At 40.4% G+C, this 23260-nt stretch overlaps 1 protein-coding gene across 4 annotated transcripts in view; it reads left to right on the forward strand.

Annotated features, from left to right (window-relative positions):
- The window catches only part of Gbe1 (1,4-alpha-glucan branching enzyme 1), a 265447-nt gene that overhangs the window by 74187 nt on the left and 168000 nt on the right, over positions 1–23260 (forward strand). For all 4 annotated transcript variants that reach the window (XM_039088229.2, NM_001100502.1, XM_039088228.2 and 1 more), the window contains 1 exon segment: positions 17047–17162. In XM_039088229.2, the coding sequence (XP_038944157.1) occupies positions 17047–17162 (116 nt within the window).

Genomic DNA, 23260 nt, shown 5'->3' on the forward strand with positions numbered 1-23260 from the left:
CTTTCTCTGATTCCTTCAATAGGGGACCTATTCTCAGTTCAGTGGTTTGCTGCTGGCATTCGCCTCTATATTTGCTGTATTCTGGCTGTGTCTCTCAGGAGCGATCTACATCCGGCTCCTGTCGGTCTGCACTTCTTTGCTTCATCCATCTTGTCTAATTGGGTGGCTGTATATGTATGGGCCACATGTGGGGCAGGCTCTGAATGGGTGTTCCTTCAGTCTCTGTTTTAATCTTTGCCTCTCCCTTCCCTGCCAAGGGTATTCTTTTTCCTCATTTAAAGAAGGAGTGAAGCATTCACATTTTGATCATCCGTCTTGAGTTTCGTTTGTTCTAGGGATCTAGGGTAATTCAAGCATTTGGGCTAATAGCCACTTATCAATGAGTGCATACCATGTATGTCTTTCTGTGATTGGGTTAGCTCACTCAGGATGATATTTTCCAGTTCCAACCATTTGCCTACGAATTTCATAAACTCGTTGTTTTTGATAGCTGAGTAATATTCCATTGTGTAGATGTACCACATTTTCTGTGTCCATTCCTCTGTTGAAGGGCATCTGGGTTCTTTCCAGCTTCTGGCTATTATAAATAAGGCTGCGATGAACATAGTGGAGCACGTGTCTCTTTTATATGTTGAGGCATCTTTTGGGTATATGCCCAAGAGAGGTATAGCTGGATCATCAGGCAGTTCAATGTCCAATTTTCTGAGGAACCTCCAGACTGATTTCCAGAATGGTTTTACCAGTCTGCAATCCCACCAACAATGGAGGAGTGTTCCTCTTTCTCCACATCCTCGCCAGCATCTGCTGTCACCTGAGTTTTTGATCTTAGCCAATCGCACTGGTGTGAGGTGAAATCTCAGGGTTGTTTTGATTTGCATTTCCCTTATGACTAAAGATGTTGAACATTTCTTTAGGTGTTTCTCAGCCATTCGGCATTCCTCAGCTGTGAATTCTTTGTTTAGCTCTGAACTCCATTTTTTAATAGGGTTATTTGTTTCCCTGCGGTCTAACTTCTTGAGTTCTTTGTATATTTTGGAAATAAGGCCTCTATCTGTTGTAGGATTGGTAAAGATCTTTTCCCAATCTGTTGGTTGCCGTTTTGTCCTAACCACAGTGTCCTTTGCCTTACAGAAGCTTTGCAGTTTTATGAGATCCCATTTGTCGATTCTTGATCTTAGAGCATAAGCCATTGGTGTTTTGTTCAGGAAATTTTTTCCAGTGCCCATGTGTTCCAGATGCTTCCCTAGTTTTTCTTCTATTAGTTTGAGTGTGTCTGGTTTGATGTGGAGGTCCTTGATCCACTTGGACTTAAGCTTTGTACAGGGTGATAAGGATGGATCGATCTGCATTCTTCTACATGTTGCCCTCCAGTTGAACCAGCACCATTTGCTGAAAATACTATCTTTTTTCCATTGGATGGTTTTGGCTCCTTTGTCAAAAATCAAGTGACCATAGGTGTGTGGGTTCATTTCTGGGTCTTCAATTCTATTCCATTGGTCTATCTGTCTGTCTCTGTACCAATACCATGCAGTTTTTATCACTATTGCTCTGTAATACTGCTTGAGTTCAGGGATAGTGATTCCCTCTGAAGTCCTTTTATTGTTGAGGATAGCTTTAGCTATCCTGGGTTTTTTGTTATTCCAGATGAATTTGCAAATTGTTCTGTCTAACTCTTTGAAGAATTGGATTGGTATTTTGATGGGGATTGCATTGAATCTGTAGATTGCTTTTGGTAAAATGGCCATTTTTACCATATTAATCCTGCCAATCCATGAGCATGGGAGATCTTTCCATCTTCTGAGGTCTTCTTCAATTTCTTTCCTCAGTGTCTTGAAGTTCTTATTGTACAGATCTTTTACTTGCTTGGTTAAAGTCACACCGAGGTACTTTATATTATTTGGGTCTATTATGAAGGGTGTCGTTTCCCTCATTTCTTTCTCGGCTTGTTTCTCTTTTGTATAGAGGAAGGCAACTGATTTATTTGAGTTAATTTTATACCCAGCCACTTTGCTGAAGTTGTTTATCAGCTTTAGTAGTTCTCTGGTGGAACTTTTGGGATCACTTAAATATACTATCATGTCATCTGCAAATAGTGATATTTTGACCTCTTCTTTTCCGATCTGTATCCCTTTGATCTCCTTTTGTTGTCTGATTGCTCTGGCTAGAACTTCAAGAACTATATTGAATAAGTAGGGAGAGAGTGGGCAGCCTTGTCTAGTCCCTGATTTTAGTGGGATTGCTTCAAGTTTCTCTCCATTTAGTTTAATGTTAGCAACTGGTTTGCTGTATATGGCTTTTACTATGTTTAGGTATGGGCCTTGAATTCCTATTCTTTCCAGGACTTTTATCATGAAGGGGTGTTGAATTTTGTCAAATGCTTTCTCAGCATCTAATGAAATGATCATGTGGTTCTGTTCTTTCAGTTTGTTTATATAATGGATCACGTTGATGGTTTTCCGTATATTAAACCATCCCTGCATGCCTGGGATGAAGCCTACTTGATCATGGTGGATGATTGTTTTGATGTGCTCTTGAATTCGGTTTGCCAGAATTTTATTGAGTATTTTTGCGTCGATATTCATAAGGGAAATTGGTCTGAAGTTCTCTTTCTTTGTTGTGTCTTTGTGTGGTTTAGGTAAAAGAGTAATTGTGGCTTCATAGAAGGAATTCGGTAGGGCTCCATCTGTTTCAATTTTGTGGAATAGTTTGGATAATATTGGTATGAGGTCTTCTATGAAGGTTTGATAGAATTCTGCACTAAACCCGTCTGGACCTGGGCTCTTTTTGGTTGGGAGACCTTTAATGACTGCTTCTATTTCCGTAGGAGTTATGGGGTTGTTTAACTGGTTTATCTGTTCCTGATTTAACTTCGATACCTGGTATCTGTCTAGGAAATTGTCCATTTCCTGAAGATTTTCAAATTTTGTTGAATATAGGTTTTTATAGTAAGATCTGATGATTTTTTGAATTTCCTCCGAATCTGTAGTTATGTCTCCCTTTTCATTTCTGATTTTGTTAATTTGGACACACTCTCTGTGTCCTCTCGTTAGTCTGGCTAAGGGTTTATCTATCTTGTTGATTTTCTCAAAGAACCAACTTTTGGTTCTGTTGATTCTTTCTATGGTCCTTTTTGTTTCTACTTGGTTGATTTCAGCTCTGAGTTTGATTATTTCCTGCCTTCTACTCCTCCTGGGTGTATTTGCTTCTTTTTGTTCTAGAGCTTTTAGGTGTGCTGTCAAGCTGCTGACATATGCTCTTTCCTGTTTCTTTCTGCAGGCACTCAGCGCTATGAGTTTTCCTCTTAGCACAGCTTTCATTGTGTCCCATAAGTTTGAGTATGTTGTATCTTCATTTTCATTAAATTCTAAAAAGTTTTTAATTTCTTTCTTTATTTCTTCCTTGACCAGGTTATCATTGAGTAGAGCATTGTTCAACTTCCACGTATATGTGGGCATTCTTCCCTTATTGTTATTGAAGACCAGTTTTAGGCCGTGGTGGTCCGATAGCACGCATGGGATTATTTCTATCTTTCTGTACCTGTTGAGGCCCGTTTTTTGACCAATTATATGGTCAATTTTGGAGAAAGTACCATGAGGAGCTGAGAAGAAGGTATATCCTTTTGCTTTAGGATAGAATGTTCTATAAATATCCGTTAAGTCCATTTGGCTCATGACTTCTCTTAGTCTGTCTACATCACTGTTTAATTTCTGTTTCCATGATCTGTCCATTGATGAGAGTGGGGTGTTGAAATCTCCCACTATTATTGTGTGAGGTGCAATGTGTGTTTTGAGCTTTAGTAAGGTTTCTTTTACATATGTAGGTGCCCTTGTATTTGGGGCATAGATATTCAGGATTGAGAGTTCATCTTGGTTGATTTTTCCTTTGATGAATATGAAGTGTCCTTCCTTATCTTTTTTGATGACTTTTAGTTGGAAATTGATTTTATTTGATATTAGAATGGCTACTCCAGCTTGCTTCTTCTGACCATTTGCTTGGAAAGTTGTTTTCCAGCCTTTCACTCTGAGGTAGTGTCTGTCTTTGTCTCTGAGGTGTGTTTCCTGTAGGCAGCAGAATGCAGGGTCCTCGTTGCGTATCCAGTTTGTTAATCTATGTCTTTTTATTGGGGAGTTGAGGCCATTGATATTGAGAGATATTAAGGAATAGTGATTATTGCTTCCCTTTATATTCATATTTGGATGTGAGGTTATGTTTGTGTGCTTTCATTCTCTTTGTTTTGTTGCCAAGACGATTAGTTTCTTGCTTCTTCTAGGGTATAGCTTGCCTCCTTATGTTGGGCTTTACCATTTATTATCCTTTGTAGTGCTGGATTTGTAGAAAGATATTGTGTAAATTTGGTTTTGTCATGGAATATCTTGGTTTCTCCATCAATGTTAATTGAGAGTTTTGCTGGATACAGTAACCTGGGCTGGCATTTGTGTTCTCTTAGGGTCTGTATAACATCAGTCCAGGATCTTCTGGCCTTCATAGTTTCTGGCGAGAAGTCTGGTGTGATTCTGATAGGTCTCCCTTTATATGTTACTTGACCTTTTTCCCTTACTGCTTTTAATATTCTTTCTTTATTTTGTGCGTTTGGTGTTTTGACAATTATGTGACGGGAGGTGTTTCTTTTCTGGTCCAATCTATTTGGAGTTCTGTAGGCTTCCTGTATGTCTATGGGTATCTCTTTTTTTAGGTTAGGGAAGTTTTCTTCTATGATTTTGTTGAAGATATTTACTGGTCCTTTGAGCTGGGAGTCTTCACTCTCTTCTATACCTATTATCCTTAGGTTTGATCTTCTCATTGAGTCCTGGATTTCCTGTATGTTTTGGACCAGTAGCTTTTTCCGCTTTACATTATCTTTGACAGTTGAGTCAATGATTTCTATGGAATCTTCTGCTCCTGAGATTCTCTCTTCCATCTCTTGTATTCTGTTGGTGAAGCTTGTATCTACAGCTCCTTTTCTCTTCTTTTGGTTTTCTATATCCAGGGTTGTTTCCATGTGTTCTTTCTTGATTGCTTCTATTTCCATTTTTAATTCCTTCAACTGTTTGATTGTGTTTTCCTGGAATTCTTTCAGGGATTTTTGCGATTCCTCTCTGTAGGCTTTTACTTGTTTATTAATGTTTTCCTGTGCTTCCCTAAGTGTGTTCAGGTCTTTACTGAAGTCCTCCAGCATCATGATCAAATATGATTTTGAAACTAGATCTTGCTTTTCTGGTGTGTTTGGATATTCCATGTTTGTTTTGGTGGGAGAATTGGGCTCCGATGATGGCATGTAGTCTTGGTTTCTGTTGCTTGGGTTCCTGCGCTTGCCTCTCGCCATCAGATTATCTCTAGTGTTACTTTGTTCTGCTATTTCTGACAGTGGCTAGACTGTCCTATAAGCCTGTGTGTCAGGAGTGCTGTAGACCTGTTTTCCTCTCTTTCAGTCAGTTATGGGGACAGAGTGCTCTGCTTTCGGGCGTGTAGTTTTTCCTCTCTACAGGTCTTCAGCTGTTCCTGTGGGCCTGTGTCTTGAGTTCACCAGGCAGCTTTCTTGAAACCCTGTAGAGTGTTTCCCAGAGCCACACTCATTCTTTTTGTTGTTCTTCTTCCAGATTCAAATATTGGAAGTTTTCTTGAAATTTCACAACCAGGTTTGAAAACTACAAAGCTGGCAGGGTGACAGGACGAGCTGATGAATGTCCTAGGAGGCCGGCACCGCAACTGCAGCTTAAGGAAGTTTTCAGGTACCTGGAGGACTCAGGCCTAGTCACCCACCGGACTTCCTGAACGCGAGGAAGCCAAGACACATGGAGAGTGAGAATCTATCTTAAGAGAGAAACTTCTTATGCCAAATCTAGACTATATTAGCCTAATTAGGTAGTTGGAAATATAATCAAAAGCGAATAAATAAAACCCTCAACTTTGTCCTATGGGTTATTATAACTTGTGGATCTCACAATGCTTATCTGAATTTAGATACCTTACAGTAAGAACTAAAACAATTCCTATAACTGCTTAGTCTGTGTGTGGGGAGTTTAGCTGGTCACTCCTATTCATGCACAAGTTGGCTATGATCATCGTTCTACAGCAGTGTGCTGTATGACACAGGATTATAAAACTCAGCCTATGACAGTGGTATATTCATTTGTCATGCATGAATCTGTGCATCACTGAGAGTGACTGTGTTGTAGACATCCAATAAAAGAACAGGGAGGAAAGCGAATAGCACTCAAGATATTTTGATGAGAGATGGGGCTGCTAGTGAACAATTGAAGAAAATTGTTGAAAATCCCTTTTTCTTTTAAAAATTATCACTTCCTTCTCAAGAGTTTCCTATGTCTACACGGTGAAATATGATCACATCTAACCCCCATTTCCCTTCCAGAACTCCACCATCATCCCCAAGTTTCTTTCCCAAGTTCATGTCTTTTTTTTTTTTCCTTTTCTTTCTCAAATCTATTAAGATCAGTTAGCGCTTCCTGTGTATGGGGACCGCCCAGAGCAGCATGGAAAGCTGAGCAGTGGGAATGTAAATGGTCTTCCTGTCCCTCAGCATCTAGCAGTGCCTGGGTACCCTCAGGAAGGGGCAGGGCTTCAGTTCTTCTCCCAGTTATGCTAAAATTTTGGCCACTTTGACTTTATGCAGGTCTTGTGCAGTTAGCCCCAGCCACTGTTAGTTAAAGGAAATCTCTATCAAAATATATTTTGAAAAATAGAACTATCACTATGCAGGCATGCTTTTTAAATGTTCTAATCCCATTTATTCCCAGATGCTGAGTCCTCTAGGTCCAGACATTCGGTGCCATGACTGCTGACTACTTTTCTTTGATCCTACATAGACTCCTTACTTTGCTCTTGAGTATTTCATGTCTTTTCACCCTTGACTTCCTACCATCCCTGATCTATAGATCTGTAGCATGGCAGACATCAAACTGTCTAATTTTTCTTCTGGGACTATGGGGAAAAAAATCACAGGGCCTTGTGTGGAACCGCTTGCCTTTTATAGATTCATGGTTGCCAACTGCACAGAAATTGATTATACACTTCGGACTCCGCTCTCTCCATTCTCTACCCATCTATTTTTTTTTCTCACACTCTCTGGAATCCTTTTCTTATTTTTACCATGCACTGTTTTCTTTTATCACAGCCCTTGGTCTGACTTCTCTGAGAGAACAGAAGCCAGACAAAAGGCAACATTTCGGCCACCAAGTGTCTCCCCTCAATGCTGTTTGTATTTATATGTGCTTATAAAAGATAATATAAAAAGTGATGTTACAGATCAGTGCATTCTCTCCTTTTTACCCTGGCCTCTTTGACAGTATGAATCTGTCTTCATTTCCTTTTTCTGTGAGGTCCCTCAGTGCTGTTTCACTTCCGTACAGAATTGCCACACCTCTCCTTCCTGAAGTGTATTTATAAAGAAAAGGCTGTCTGTCCTTCATTCACTTCTGACATAACTCTTTTTCCACTCAAAGACCTATGTTATTACTTACTCATACGTATCTCTATGTGTCGGAGAACATGTGTGGGAGTGTCTGCCAAGCCAGAACAGCCTATCTCCTGTTGACAGCTCTATTAACTAACACTGCTTCTTATCTATATTAATTGAACTAGCTTTCAGATCTCTGCCCTCTCTCTTTCTCCAGCCACCATTGTGGTTTTGGAGCACTGACTGGAGCCTATGGAGTCTTGGCCAAATGTTTCACTGAAAACTTAAGTAAGGTGAAATCTGAGACTAGCAACTGGGGTTGGAAATTTGGAAATCACCATGAATTCAGCCTGGGACATTTTAGGGCACCGATTTGACCTGAAGAAACAGAGGAAGAATTCAAGAAACTGGGCAGTCAGTGCTGAGGACTTGGGTGGGAAATGAAGCTTGCTTCACTGTACCAATTTATTGTGTTTGAATGTTGGAAACAAAAAGACCCAGATGGGATGGTCAGAATCCTTAGAACATCAAAAGATAATTGAAATAACATTGAAAAAGCTACGAGGAACGGATGCAGGCAGGGATTATTCTTAAGGAAAAGGCAGAAGGAAATAAAATTAAAGTCAGAAGCTGGGGAGATGGCTGAGTGGGCAAAGGGCTTTTTGTGCAAGCATGAGAACCGAATTCAGATCCCCAGTACCCACAGTAAACACCAGGCATCATGTATATCTGTCACCCCAGCCTGGGAAGTAACTTCCTTGGCCCGTCTTTCAAAAAAGGCATCTTCTGTATTCAGTATGAAATCCTGTTTCAATATAAAAACAGAAACAAAAGCAAAAACGTCAATTAGAAATGTGGCAGAAATGAGTGAGAAAGAACAGAGTCACCTGTGCCCTCTGCAGTATACAGAGGTGGTGTGCATAGATGTCTGTCCAACTAAAGGGTCTTTTCTCTTACAGCTCCAGTTGTCTCTGGAATAATGAACTCCTGTCTTCTGCAGGTATTTGTACTGGCTGCTGAGACAGACAGAAATCTACCGAATAGGATCAAATGAACTATTGCTCTCTGGGTGTCTCTTTCCTCTCTCTGTCTTTGAATTAATTTCTGTCAGCCTCTATATCAGCTTCCCCCAACCCCATCCTTTCTTGCTCCCAGCCCCCTTTCTCCCATTTTCCTCCTTTCTTATCCTGCTCTTTTTAAGTTTATAGTTATCTCCCATAAGTCCATATGCCAAGATTACTGCTAGGTCCATTGTAAACAAAACTTGTTAACATTGAAGGTTAAAAATGGCCTGTATTCCTAGCACTCAGAAAATAGTTGTTGAAGGAATGAGTTCAGATCCACCCTCAGTAACATAGACCTCAATATTGACCTGGGTGAGATCATCTCATATGAAATAAACCATTGCAGGAAGAATTCAAGTTGGATATTCAAAGGAGAAGCCTAAATAACCAATGTATCATGTATTTAGAAGCCAAGAATGAAGACTCATCCCAGCAGTATGACCCCTCACCTGAGATGTGGACTTGAATTTTCTTCCTGTGGCACAGCAGTCATGGACTGACTTACAGCAAGCAGACATATAGAATTAAGCTCTCCTACTAAAGCAGAAACCAACATAAGACAAAAACCAAAATAGCCGAACCAACAAAGAAAACAAAAGAAAAGCAAACAACACACACACACACACACACACACACACACACACACACACACACACATCTACATGCAAAATTTGTTTTCCAGAGTGTAAGGTTCTAAGACAAGAAACTGTGCAAAGGCAAAATGCAGTTGTGAGCCTGCTGTGCGTTGCATTATAATCATTGCTGTGCTCTATCATGCCTCTGTTTATATATGGCCAAGCTGAGAGCATTGGGAGGTGGGGCCTTTGGAATGTAATTAGACCTTGAGGGGAGAGCTTCTAGGAATGGAAGGCGTTTTCCCCCGTGAGACTGCAGTATGTAGATAGCACTCCTCTGAGGGAAGAAGGAAGCCTTGTTAAGGACCTGGCCTGCTTGCTCTATGATCTACTTGCCTGGCTTCTAGGACTGTGAGGAGAAAACCAGTTTCAGTATCTGTTGTTGCAGCACACGCTGACTGAGGCAGATGTTTTCTGCATTTCTACTGGAGATGCATACTGCCTGGATCTAGATGGTCTATGTATGTCAGAGAGTAAGAAGAGAGTGAAACAGGAGTCAGGCTAACATGAGTCTGATCCTGGCCCTGTCAGAAGCTCTGAGACTTGTGCCTTGCTACCCTCTTTGCCTGCTTCATTATCCATCAAGTGAAAAATCTAATGCTCTGAGGGACTTTTGAGATAATCGGGTAGATATTGAATGTCCAGCACTAAGGAGAACACATTACTACTGCCGTTACCGTCAGTTTGACCAGGCCACTTACTTACTGCTATTGTAAAATTTTCATAAATTTGTTATCATAATAAAACTCTATTTCTGTATCGTTAGGTCTAAGACAGACTCTGGGCCTCTGCTCCTTTCATCATAAAATTGAATGTATAGTATTTTTTATGTTTGCCAATTTCACTCCCCTGAACAGTTAATAATGTTTATCTGTATGGTTGACTCTCTTACTTCACCATCCTGGATCTACAGTTCTTAGTGTTTTCTCTTTTTCCTGATAGTTACTCCGTCACTTAGCTTCTGGTGTATATATTAAAGGTTTAGACTTTCTAGGATACAAGACATTTAGTTTTATTGTCTTTTTTTTTTTCTTTTCTCCCCTTCCCTTTTTATATTTGAGATAATGCTCCTTTCCTCCCCCCCCCCCCTTAATAGTGCAGGCTAGGCTGGCTTAAACCTATCTGTAGCCTAGGCTTTCCTCAAATTCCCAGCATTTCTGTCTCAGCCTCTTAAGTATGGGTCTCCAGGCTTAAACCCCACACGAGCTCAAGATAAATTCTTAGGTCATTGTCATTAGTTTTGTGTGCGTCTGTTGGCAACCATCTGTACAGATGTAGCTTGCTTGTGCCCTCAATGGAAAGGTGGTTATATGTATTTATGTTCGGTTCAAACTCTTTTGTCTGCTCCCTCTTGCCCTAAATCCTCAAATTGCTCTACTTTGGCAAGCCTTTAAACTTTTAGTCATTTCTCTTCAAAGACATCTTTGTCCATCAAACTTGGCTTTTCATTCTACCTATTGACCAGGCTATCTTCTTAGTGTTAAATTTTTATATGTCTCCCTATGTGGCCCTTTCCTTTACAATATCTCTGACAGAACTTGATTTGAGTCCAAGGCAAAGATCAATGAACACAAACAAATAAAGGAAGGTTACCTGAGCATTGTTTCTGAATTATTTTTAACAGTTTCTTTCAGATATTTCTCAATATGAGATAATTATTATAGCATGCATTTTACCCATTTAAAGTATACAATTCCCTTACTTTTCGTAGAATTAAAAACTAGCTTGAGTAACACTCACCATTCTCAGTTTTAAAACATTTGTTTTTTATTTCAAAAGAATTCCAGTATAAGTATAAGTGACATTTTATAATTGTCACAGTATTCAGGCAGCAGTGATATACATTTTGCCTGTAAATTTGCCTATCATAAATATTTTGTACAAATAGCATATAATATGTATCTTTTGTGGTTGGCTTTTGCCCCTAATATAATTTGTGTTCATAGGGTTCCACATTGTACTGTGCAGTAGTATCTCATTCCCCCGTGTGACCAAATGTGTTATTATATGAGCGCAAACATTTCCTTTGATGATCTCTTAAATGATTTGATTGTCTCCCCTTTTGATTATCATGAATTATAGTGCACACAGCACTATTCATGCAAGGCTTTGTGTGGCCATCTGTGTCCTAGCCTTCTTTCCATTGCTATGATGAACATCACAACCAAGGCAATGGGGGAAGAAAAGATTCATTCGGTTTATGTGTTCTGATTGCATCCCATCATTGAGGGAAGCCGAGTTAGCAACCCAAGCAGGGAAACAGGAGCACAGACCATGAAGGGGCACTGCTTACTGTCTTCCTCCTGCTGACTCAGCTTGTTCTCTCATACACCCGGTACCACCTTGCCCAGGGATGGCACTGCCTACAGTGGGATGGGCCCACCTCATTCATTATAAAGAAAATAAAAGCCCAACAGGCCTTTCCACAGTCTTGCCCATAAGTCATCCCTAATCTGAGGCTTGTTCTTTCAAGATGACTCCAGCTTGTATCAAATTGACAAAAAATGAATCAGCATAATTTGCTCTCCTATATCTTGGATATATATGCTTGAGTTGAATTTGGGTACAGTGAATTTCTAGGCTGTTTTCCAAAGCGGTTCCATTACTTTTCTCTTCAAGAAACAGTGTGGGCTATGCAATCTATTCGCTAATCACTAGGAACCTCTCCCATGTCTGCATATGTGATATAGTTTAGGTGGTGTCTAATTAGATGAAATACTGTGTTTCAGGGTATAGAGGAAGCTCTCATATTCATTTGTATTCTAGTACTATAAAAGCATAAACCGAATATTCTGCAGTCAGTACTGTTAGAGCATCTATCAACAGTAGAATTTGTCTTGTCTATGGAGAGCCAGCCAATGGGCTCCACACATTGACTGAAGTGGAGTAGTAAAGTTCATTGTAATAGTCAGTGAAACAAAGGGCAGAACTACTCCAGGAACAGGCATACCATACCTGTGATTACTGAACCTCTTCAGTGAGCACCCCTACCCTTTTTTCTTCTCTATTCTGTTTTTTTCACTTAACATATTCTTCCTAAGCAAATGAGATGTCTCTTCCAATTTAACCATTTGTTTCCCACTTACTATCTAATGTCTCTGAGAAACTGAAAGGCTGATCAAGTTTAGGTCAAAACCAAATTCTTGTGTTTCAGATTAGGGAGCTGCTACAAAGTACCAGTGGTCAAGGCAGCTTATCAGGAAAAGAAATTTGCACTCCGCACAGGCTTTAAGGCTGAAATTAGCAAGCATGGTTGGGACCTGATATGGAGCCATTTCTGGGTTATATATAGATGGTTGATTTCTCCATGCTTTGTCACAGAAAGTAGCATGCTCTCTGAAGTTACTTTTACATGGGTCCTAATCTTACTTCCCTGGGTTTTGCCCTGTGACCCATGCTTCTTCCAAAGGTCTCACTTTTCAACATACTCATCTTTTGGGACAGAATATCAACACAATAGGGTGGAGAAGCACAGAAGTTGGTCAGTGATACCTACTTTGAGACATCCCTGAGACTCTGAGATGGATACTGATACAAAAGCAAGAGGTTTATTTTCCAGTGCATTGGGGTCGACCCTCAATCAGTCCCTGGAGGCGAGTGACGAGAAGATGACCCTGAATAGCTATTACAAACAGTTTTTATACTTTTTTTTTAGGGGCACTGGTTACCTCAGCAAGGTTACAGTTCAAACTTATTGGCTAAGCATATTGATCTTTAAATCTATTGGCTAGCTAATCTCAGTCAGGATATTCTGAGAATTTTCTATTCAAGAATGTTCCTGTGGGTGGAGAATGGAACTTGGCCTATCCTTGACCCAGGACAGTAATCTGGAACCTGGCCCAACCTTGACCTGAGGCGGGTGGGTGTGGGGGCTATAGAAAGGCCCTAGGGTCCTTCAATTTTAGACTAAATTTCTATCATATATATTAAAGCACTTTAAGTGTGCCAGAAGATAAAGTTAAAAAAAAGGATCATATAAATAAAATGAAATTACTTAATTTCAATGATCTATTGAACATGATGATGCTCATATACTGGAATACTATAAATTCTAGTGCGGTGTTAACTGCTATTTGAGTACAGATTACGTTTATCTCATTTATTTCGTCCTAGTTTCTGCATGGGTATGAACATTAGTACCCTCTGTACTCTAAAATGTGTATTTGACCATGTCCTTTACCTAATATGAAAAACCTAAAATTGTACATTTTAATGGGGTGGCATCAAATGTTTTGGTATATGTGCAGTGTGTAAGTCTCATTACCCATCTCTGCCTTCTCATATACTAATCATTTTTAAGTAAAAAAAATCATTTTTTCTAGCTTTCTGACATATATCTGTGTTTCTGAAATATTTGTATAGTTACCCTGTAACTGCTCTATCTGGGTAACAGGTTTTTTTCCTTGTCTCATTTTGCTGACCCTACCCCACCTGGCAGCTTTTAGTAATCTCCAATAGACTCTCTCTTTCTTTTAAACCATTTCTTTTACTTTTCAGATTACAGTGTGATTTTATCATTTTCCCATTCCCTTCCCTCCTTCCAAACATTACCCACATACCCCAACCCCACGCTCCATTGGCTTTCAAATTCATCACCTCTTCTTTTTCATTAATTGACGTTACATCTAGCATTCTGTTAAATACAGAACACAACCTGCTCAGTCTGTTACCTGCATGTTTTCTGAACTGACCATTGGTGTGCTGCTCCTTGGGGCATTCCTTAGTTGCCCATAGTTCTCTGAGGGTCAGGGGGTTCACTGTGACATTTTGACTTTTAGGAATATGAGACGCTAGTCCCATGATACCTCACCAACATGAATAGAGGGAAGTCCTTGAGTTCTTATCCCTACGCAAGTAGCACTTAGGTTTAAGAACTGAATTATGGGCTGTGGAGATGGCTCAGCGGCTGAGAGCTTCCGGTTCAAGCATGAGGATTTGAGTTCAAACCTCAGCATCCACGTCAAAATCACGCAGGACCAAGCATGCCTATCAGGTCAGCGCTGGGGGTGGACACTGGAAGATCCCATGAGCTTCCTTGGAAGCCAGTTTAACAGAAAAGCTGTTTTCACTGAGAGACAATGACTTGAGCAAATAAGGCAAGGGGTGACAGACAGAGGAAGATACTTGATGTCCTGCTCTGCGTTTTGCTTGTATGTAGGTGTCCACATGCACATCTGCACACATATGCTCACTCAGGCACACACCACACACTTATGTCAGACACAAAAGAGCCGAGTCGGTCTGTCAGACTCAGAAGGGGAGAAGGTTAGAGGGGCACAGGCACACAGTCATATGTCGAGCAGAGCATTTCTGCTTTGATTTGCTTTATATGGTTTTCATGTTGGAATCCTCTACCAAATTTATTGTAATAAAACTGAATGGCTTCAGCTGCTAAAAGTAAATAGGTTGGTAAATAAATAAATGCTGTGATTGCCACTGTATTAAACCTCAAAGCAAGCCACGCTATTATCTTCATTTCGGTCAAAGTAGAAATTAATGAAAGAAATTTAGGAGGAAATGTAATACACCTTAGTTTATCCCAAATAACAATAAGGTTAAAGAGAATAATCAGTGGCCCAATTACAGCCTGTATTGAAAAGAGATGAAAACGGTGTATATCAGCTGTTATTGTTACAGCCAGAAAAATGATGAGAGAAAATGTCTCTCATGCTGATAGTGCATCTGATCCACGGGACACAGAAAATGACGTGTCTGTTTTCTCAGTCCTCTCAAAGATGGTACACGTTCTGTTCTGGATGTGTCGAAGAGGAGTTTATGTATTGCATGCAGGGGATCCTTAGGGTACTAGAGCTTAATCTTTTTTTTCTGGCTGAGCAACACAGGCATGGCGTGTTATTAAAATGATAATCCCTGAGGAGATGGGTATTTGAGCATTCCCCGGTGCAGGTGGTAGGAGTGTGAATCAAAACTGCCAACCCAGAAAGTAGTTTGCTAATCTGTGTTTGGAATGATAAATATGTTAAGACCTGATGTCCTTTGCCTGATACCATCACTTTACAACTGATAGTAAAGAAAGCTGGTGTTTCTGCACAGAGACCTGACACCATGAACTTTCAGTTTGGCACTTTTGGAAAGGTAGAGAAGTCCTGTATTCAGCTGGCTTCAAGGTGATAAACATTTTGCTTGTCTTGTTTCATCTATTTTTCTGCCCCGTGTATATCTAATATTTTTCTGTTCTTAGAGAAAATCATCGTAGATGTTATTTCACATTCTCATTTCAATTTTAATAGTTTTACAACATGCACATCTCTATCCCATTACCTTCTACATATTTCTTGATCTTGACATAAGAGGTATTTCTCCTCCTCCTTTCCTCCTTCTTTCCCCCTCCTTTTCCCCTCCTTTTCCCCGTGTTTTCTCCTCCTCTCCTCCTTTTCTCCTCCTTTTCCCTGCCTTTTCCCGTGTTTTCTCCTCCTTCTCCCCTCCTTTTCCCCTCCTCCTCCTCCTCATTATTATTATTATCATTATTATTATTATCATTATTTTGTTTGTACAGTTAATTCTTCAGTGAGCAGTTCTAAATAGACTCTTATGTTGACTTAGGGGAATTTGGCTAGGGTATACCATCCTTGAGCTATTGAGTTGGTATCACCTGAGGGCCAAGTTGTTCTCAGTCATTTTACCTTCTGTAGTACTGTAGTTTGTATATCCTTATTGGATGTTTGATATTTTGAAACTTTTAACCTCTTCTTTTGGATGTTTTCTTTGCCCACTTTTCTGTTGGTTTGTTTCTTTGTTCCTTGTGTTAAGTTTTTCAAATGCTTCTATCCTGTTCTCTGAGTGATTGAATATAGGTGTTAGATTGCATCTACCTGTTACAGAGATAAGCTTATGTCTTAGTGATCAAATTTACCAGTCTTTGCTTTAACATTTTAATTAATTATGTTTTGGGGATACTCTTCATTTGAGAAAAAGAAATTCCCCCTATCTGTTCTAAGATTGCAAATACCTTTCTCTGTTTTCTTCCTAGGTATCCTCCAGTTTGGTTTGTCAGATTTGTGAATGGTATAGGGCTGTGTGAGAAGGTCTTGGTCCATTTTCCTTATTTGCAGTAAGCATAACCAGTTGCTTTCACACCTCTGCCTTAAGTATTGCAACTATGTTGTTTCTTTTGTGCAAGGGTTGACTGTTGTTTATAGAGGATTTTCTCCCTCATCTGAAGCATAGTGCCCCATTGCTCCATATTTGAGGTTAATTTTCTATGTTTCAAATTGAGGTATTTCTCTATATTTTATTTGGACTAATTCATATTCTCATGAATTTGGGTACATATAAATTATTTCAATCAACTTTTATGGAATGCATGTATCTGATCTAATAGACTAGACTGTTCCTTCTTTCTTACATAATTTTTCTTTGTTGATATTTATTTAAAATGACTTTTTAAACTTTATATTTACTAGTAAATAGATTCAAATTTGAAAGTACATTTGAAAAGTGGTAAAATTTATGTTTAATTTGAGTTAACTGAAGGTAAAGTTTTAGACGCATTTTAAAATTACGTTTAACTTACATTTAAAAATTATATTTAGGTGCATGTATGCAGACATGGGTGTGTGTCTGTGTATGTCTGCATCTCTCTGGTTACACATATTAAGGTGTGTGTGATGAAGTCCTCGAACAAATTGTAGGAATTGGTTCATTCTTTCTACTGTGCTTGCCCCAGGGATTGAATTCATGTCATTAAACTTGGTGGCAAGCACCCTTTCCCTCTAAGTATCTTGCTACCTTAGAAAAGCATTTCTTATAAATTTCGAACCATCCTATGTTTTTCTAAGTGTATCGTAGAGTATTTTCACTATTATTAAACGACTTTTTAAGCAGCTTTAGTTTTACAGGTCATCACTGTTATATCCTACTTTAAATTCATAGTGCATGGAGGTTCTTGATCACGTGGTCTTTATGTTTTTAGGTGGTTGGAATCCATTTTCTCATCCATATAAAAAGCTGGAATATGGGAAATGGGAGCTGTACATCCCACCCAAGCAGAATAAATCTCCCCCAATACCTCATGGGTCCAAACTGAAGGTATGTATGTTCCCTCCTCTCTCTTTGTTTCTTTCTTTTTCTTGACGAGGTATTTGCACATAGCTAAGCCCGGCCCGAACTCAGTCTTAAGTGTACATCACAGGACCACTGAGGCAATTGGAAGGCCAGTTTTGAAGGACCGCGTTAAATAGCTGGCTCCTTCTTAGTTCCCTAGATTTACCCCTTCTGAGAACTGTGTGGACTTCCTCTCTTTCAAAAACATTATACTACTCTTTATTTTATTTAGGTAATTTTGTAAGCCCAGATACCTCCCTGGCTATTAAAATGAAGTGTTGATTAAATGAATTTCACAATGTAGTTTCTATGGAAGTAGTAAAGTAATTATATCTGTTTGTGAGCTTTTCAAATCCAAAATTTCAGCCCTGAAATCTTCAGAATCAGAAGCCTTTTGAGAGTTGACATGATGACACAGTGGAAAAATTCCGTACCATGAAATGTTGTTTCTTACATAAATTGTCAAGAATCTTTAATGCTTGTCTTCAGGCTATATGTGTGGCAGAGATGAAATATGCATGCATTTTGTGTTTAGATTTAAATTTTCTGTCTAAGATGCCTCATCTATATGCAAGTATTAAAAAGACGTTCCTGAGTATTTTGGTAAGCATTACTTAGCCCATCCCAGGGATGAATGATTTATGTCAACACTGCCTTGGGTGTCTCCCTCTTTACTCTGATTGAAGGCATTTATAAAGTTCTGTCTGTGCTACATATTACATTATGCTTCCTTTGCAAAAGTGGTCTGCCTTAGTCGTGTCAAACGTTTGATATTATTTTGGCAGATATTATTATCTCATGGTTAGAAATTGTTTTTACATTCTCATCTGGGTTTTTAGAAATTCTTGCTTAGTGTTGGAAAGATGGCTCAGAGGTTAAGAGCGCTGGCTCCTCTTCCTGATGGCCTGAGTTCAATCCGCAGTATCCTCACGGTTGCTCATAACCATTTATAATGAGATCTGGTGCCCTCTTCTGGCAGGCAGGCATATGTATAGGCAGAACACTATATACATAATAAATAAATAAAACTTTTTTTAAAGCCAATTATGTGTTTATAGCAGGGACATATTAAATAAATATTAGGTAAGCTGTAATTTCTTCAGTATAAAACTCTAAAATTTATGGTGAGAGTAATTAATTAGAAAGTCTGGTACAGGGGCTGGGGATTTAGCTCAGTGGTAGAGCGCTTGCCTAGGAAGCACAAGGCCCTGGGTTCGGTCCCCAGCTCCGAAAAAAAGAACCAAAAAAAAAAAAAAAAAGAAAGTCCGGTATAAGATATTATTACCAGTGTTTGGACATTTCAGATGATAAGGGTACACTTAGCTGTTACTGTAATACTAAACAGTGACATATTTATTTATTCATGTGTGGAAACTGATGTACCTTTTGGGCAAAACTATTAAAATCTTTGTAAACGTCAACTGATAGGAACTGTTTGGCCCCTTGCCCTAATGTTATCCCTGGGTATTCTCTCCTGGTAATTAAAGGTATGGTTTAAGCAGGACTTGAAAATTTATTTCAGTCCACAAAGGGATTGACCCTTTTTATTGTAAAAATCTCTCATGAATTATCTTGTAACCATTCACAAAATAAGCATTATCTACTGCTGAAATAATAATTTTGTTCTCTGCAAACCACTTAAAATTTTCAACTGAACTATTGAAAAAAGACTTTACTTATATTATAAATAAAACCTTTACATTTTTAAATCCAATAATATTTAAAGAAAATGATATAAAATAAATTAAACATTCAAAGATACAGGGAAGACCACTTAGCTGAGGGATAATTTCATTTATATTATTCATATTCTTTATTCTTCAATGTACATTATTTAAAAAGTTTGTTCACTATTTAAAGATATATACTGATAGTACCATGATTAAATCTAAATAAAAGAAATTAGCAATTTTCATAGTTATTACGTTTCCTTTTTTGTTTGAGTACTATTCTTACCTGTTTGTTCTTGAAGTGTAAGTGAACACAGCACACGCACAGGTGCGCACGCACGCACGCACACACACACACACACACACACAAACAGTTACATATACTATGCATGTATTTAAAACAGAATGTGCTGTTGGATTGCAGAATGAATGAGCAATATGTTCATTGTGTGATGTGTATGATGGCAACAGAAACTTACAAGGGTAGTGATGCTCAAGTACATAGAAGTAGATCAGAGAGCTCACGGGAAGAAAATCATTCTAACCTGAGTGCTGAATGAATAAAGGTGTGCATTCATCCAGCTCCCAAGGGGGAAGCAAACAGCACACTCAGACAGTACACTCAGACAGCACACTCAGACAGTACACTCAGACAGCACACTCAGACAGCACACTCAGACAGCACGCTCACACCATACACTCAGACAGCACACTCAGACAGCACACTCAGACAGCACACTCAGACAGCACACTCAGACAGTACACTCAGACAGCACACTCAGACAGCACACTCAGACAGCACACTCAGACAGCACGCTCACACCATACACTCAGACAGTACACTCAGACAGCACACTCAGACAGCACACTCAGACAGTACACTCAGACAGCATACTCAGATGGTACACTCAGACAGCACACTCAGACAGCACACTCAGACAGTACACTCAGACAACACACTCAGACAGCACACTCAGACAGCACGCTCAGACAGCACGCTCACACTGTACACTCAGACGGCACACTCAGACAGCACACTCAGACAGCACACTCAGACAGCACACTCAGACAGTACACTCAGACAGCACACTCAGACAGCACACTCAGACAGTACACTCAGACAGTACACTCAGACAGCACGCTCACACAGTACACCCAGACAGCACACTCAGACAGCACACTCAGACAGCACACTCAGACAGTACACCCAGACAGCACACTCAGACAGTACACTCAGACAGCACGCTCACACTGTACACTCAGACAGCACACTCAGACAGCACACTCAGACAGCACACTCAGACAGTACACTCAGACAGTACACTCAGACAGCACGCTCACACAGTACACCCAGACAGTACACCCAGACAGCACACCCAGACAGCACACTCAGACAGCACACTCAGACAGTACACCCAGACAGCACACTCAGACAGTACACTCAGACAGCACGCTCACACCGTACACTCAGACAGCACACTCAGACAGCACGCTCACACAGTACACCCAGACAGTAAACCCAGACAGCATACTCAGACGGTACACTCAGACAGCACACTCAGACAGTACACCCAGACAGCACACTCAGACAGTACACTCAGACAGCACGCTAACACTGTACACTCAGACAGCACACTCAGACATCACGCTCACACAGTACACCCAGACAGTACACTCAGACAGCACACTCAGACAGCACGCTCACACCATACACTCAGACAGTACACTCAGACAGCACACTCAGACAGCACACTCAGACAGTACACTCAGACAGCATACTCAGACGGTACACTCAGACAGCACACTCAGACAGCACACTCAGACAGTACACTCAGACAACACACTCAGACAGCACACTCAGACAGCACGCTCAGACAGCACGCTCAGACAGCACGCTCACACCGTACACTCAGACAGCACACTCAGACAGCACATTCAGACAGCACACTCAGACATTACACTCAGACGGTACACTCAGACAGCACGCTCACACAGTACACCCAGACAGTACACCCAGACAGCACACTCAGACAGCACACTCAGACAGTACACCCAGACAGCACACTCAGACAGTACACTCAGACAGCACGCTCACACCGTACACTCAGACAGCACACTCAGACAGCACGCTCACACAGTACACCCAGACAGTACACCCAGACAGCATACTCAGACGGTACACTCAGACAGCACACTCAGACAGTACACCCAGACAGTACACCCAGATAGTACACTCAGACAGCACACTCAGACAGCACGCTCACACCATACACTCAGACAGCACACTCAGACAGCACGCTCACACCATACACTCAGACAGCACACTCAGACAGCACGCTCACACAGTACACCCAGACAGTACACCCAGACAGTACACTCAGACAGTACACTCAAACAGTACACTCTAAATTGGTATTTTTTTCAGGAAAGCTATTTTTATAAGTGAGCATGGAAGGAAACGACTGGGGAATTCACAAGACCACTGAGGTAGAAGTCTAGAGAATCTAACTCTCTCTCTGCCACTAGAGCAAATATTAATAACTGGAAACCCCGTGGGAGAACTATACTGTCTCCACAGGACACTGAACTCCAGTTGAGAGCTAAAGGTAGTTTGGAACAGCCTTCTGGTGATGGAGCCAGAGGAATCAAGGAGACACTGAGCTGTTCCCTCATTCCCCCTTCATCTCCAATATGTTATTGGAGCCTGACACTGGCCAAAGCTCCTAGGAGTCAGAATCTGAGGACACAAGGCCAACCCTTGCATAGGAGATAAGGGTGAAGAGGTCAGGAAGGTAAACTGAACAGTTTCATTCCGGGCAAAGTGAAGGTTTTCCTCCCATACACTAGCCCTTGCCTTGCCTTGCCTTGCCTCACATAGCTTTGCCTCCTGCCTCACCTCTGCCTTGCCTCACCCCACCTCCTCTCCCCTCTCATCCCCTCTCCTCTCCACTCTTATTTTCTCTTCCCATCCTCTTTTTCTCCCCTTCCCCTCCCCTCTCCTCCTTTCATCTCCCCTCCGCTCTTTCCCCCTTTTCCTTTACTATTCTAATTAGAACTAACAGACTAGCAATGACAACTTAGATTTAACGTATTTTCGTTGTCTATTATCTTTATGCACTTTAACTATTGCTTCCCAGTCAGTAATGAAGATACACTAGAGCTATCTGGGCACCAGGCCTTTAACATTTACAAAGGCTTACCTGTTTTATTAGTGAAAGGGGCCATAACAAATGCCCTAGCATGGATAGCTTTAGTCACAGAGAGATGTACTTGTTCATAGTTTGAGATGCTGGAAGTCCTAGAGGCCATGTTTATTATGTTCTAAGCTATTCCTCCCTAACCTCAGAAGGTGAGACTCTTTGTTTTGTCACATGGCAGATAGAAAGGAAGGTAGGGTATTGGACAGTGCATGTGTGTAAACTCTATTGAGCTTTACAAGGGCACTGAGCCCATAATATACTAACCTTGTTTCTCCAAATAGACCTGATGAATTCCCATGGTCCCCTCTCCCAGTAATGTCATCTTAGGAGTTCTTTTGCTTATAAATTTGGACAAATGTAACTTATTGCATAGCAGGATTATCCTGCTTTTCAATTATGAAACATATTCAGATGCTACAGAATTGTATGGTAGAAAAGAAACCTGAAGCCGAAGAGCTACATTTGCGATTCTGACAGTTGAAAAAAAACCTTAGAAGTTAAATTCATTTATTTTCATCCTCCATTGTATTCCAAGGAAAGAGGACAGTCCTTTTTAAAGGTAAATTTACAAGACCACAAAGTTAATGCACTGTTATATGCTGCGTCTTCATGGGAGTCTGTCTAACGGCATGAGTCATATTCTGGAATGTGCCATGCTGCACTTGAGGATGAGATTTTAGAAGGCAAACCAGAGAGGAGAGACCGACCCAAATAAAGGAGACCGGGAAACAAGTCCCAGATCTAAAGTTCATGTTGTACCATGCTCTGTAGAGTGTCATCTGGAAACTGGCCTCCATTTTGTTTTAGCATTCTGGAAGACAGAATATTGACTCTTTCCTGACAGCCAACAGAGAAGTAGATAGTTTGTGGAAAGAGTCTGGGGATAGGATGCGGTAGATCAAAAGTAATGACTGAGAATCGGAAGGAGCTCTGCGCGTAGGCATGAAGGCACAATGCAGAGGTCTGGGCTAGGGATGTAGCACAGCAGAATTTCCTGTCAGTCATTGCCTAAGAAGATTGATCAGATGACTTGTGATCCTTCATCTCGGGAACATTCATGTACTCTGTCATTGCCAATTTTCCTCCCTTTCTACTGTTTTGTGCTTTTTTTTTTTTTTTTTTATTAACTTGAGTATTTCTTAAATACATTTAGAGTGTTATTCCCTTTCTCGGTTTCCGGGCAAACATCCCCCTCCCCCCTCCCCTTCCTTAT

The sequence above is a fragment of the Rattus norvegicus genome, chromosome 11 (assembly GCF_036323735.1).
Source record: "Rattus norvegicus strain BN/NHsdMcwi chromosome 11, GRCr8, whole genome shotgun sequence".
NCBI classification, from domain to species: domain Eukaryota; kingdom Metazoa; phylum Chordata; class Mammalia; order Rodentia; family Muridae; genus Rattus; species Rattus norvegicus.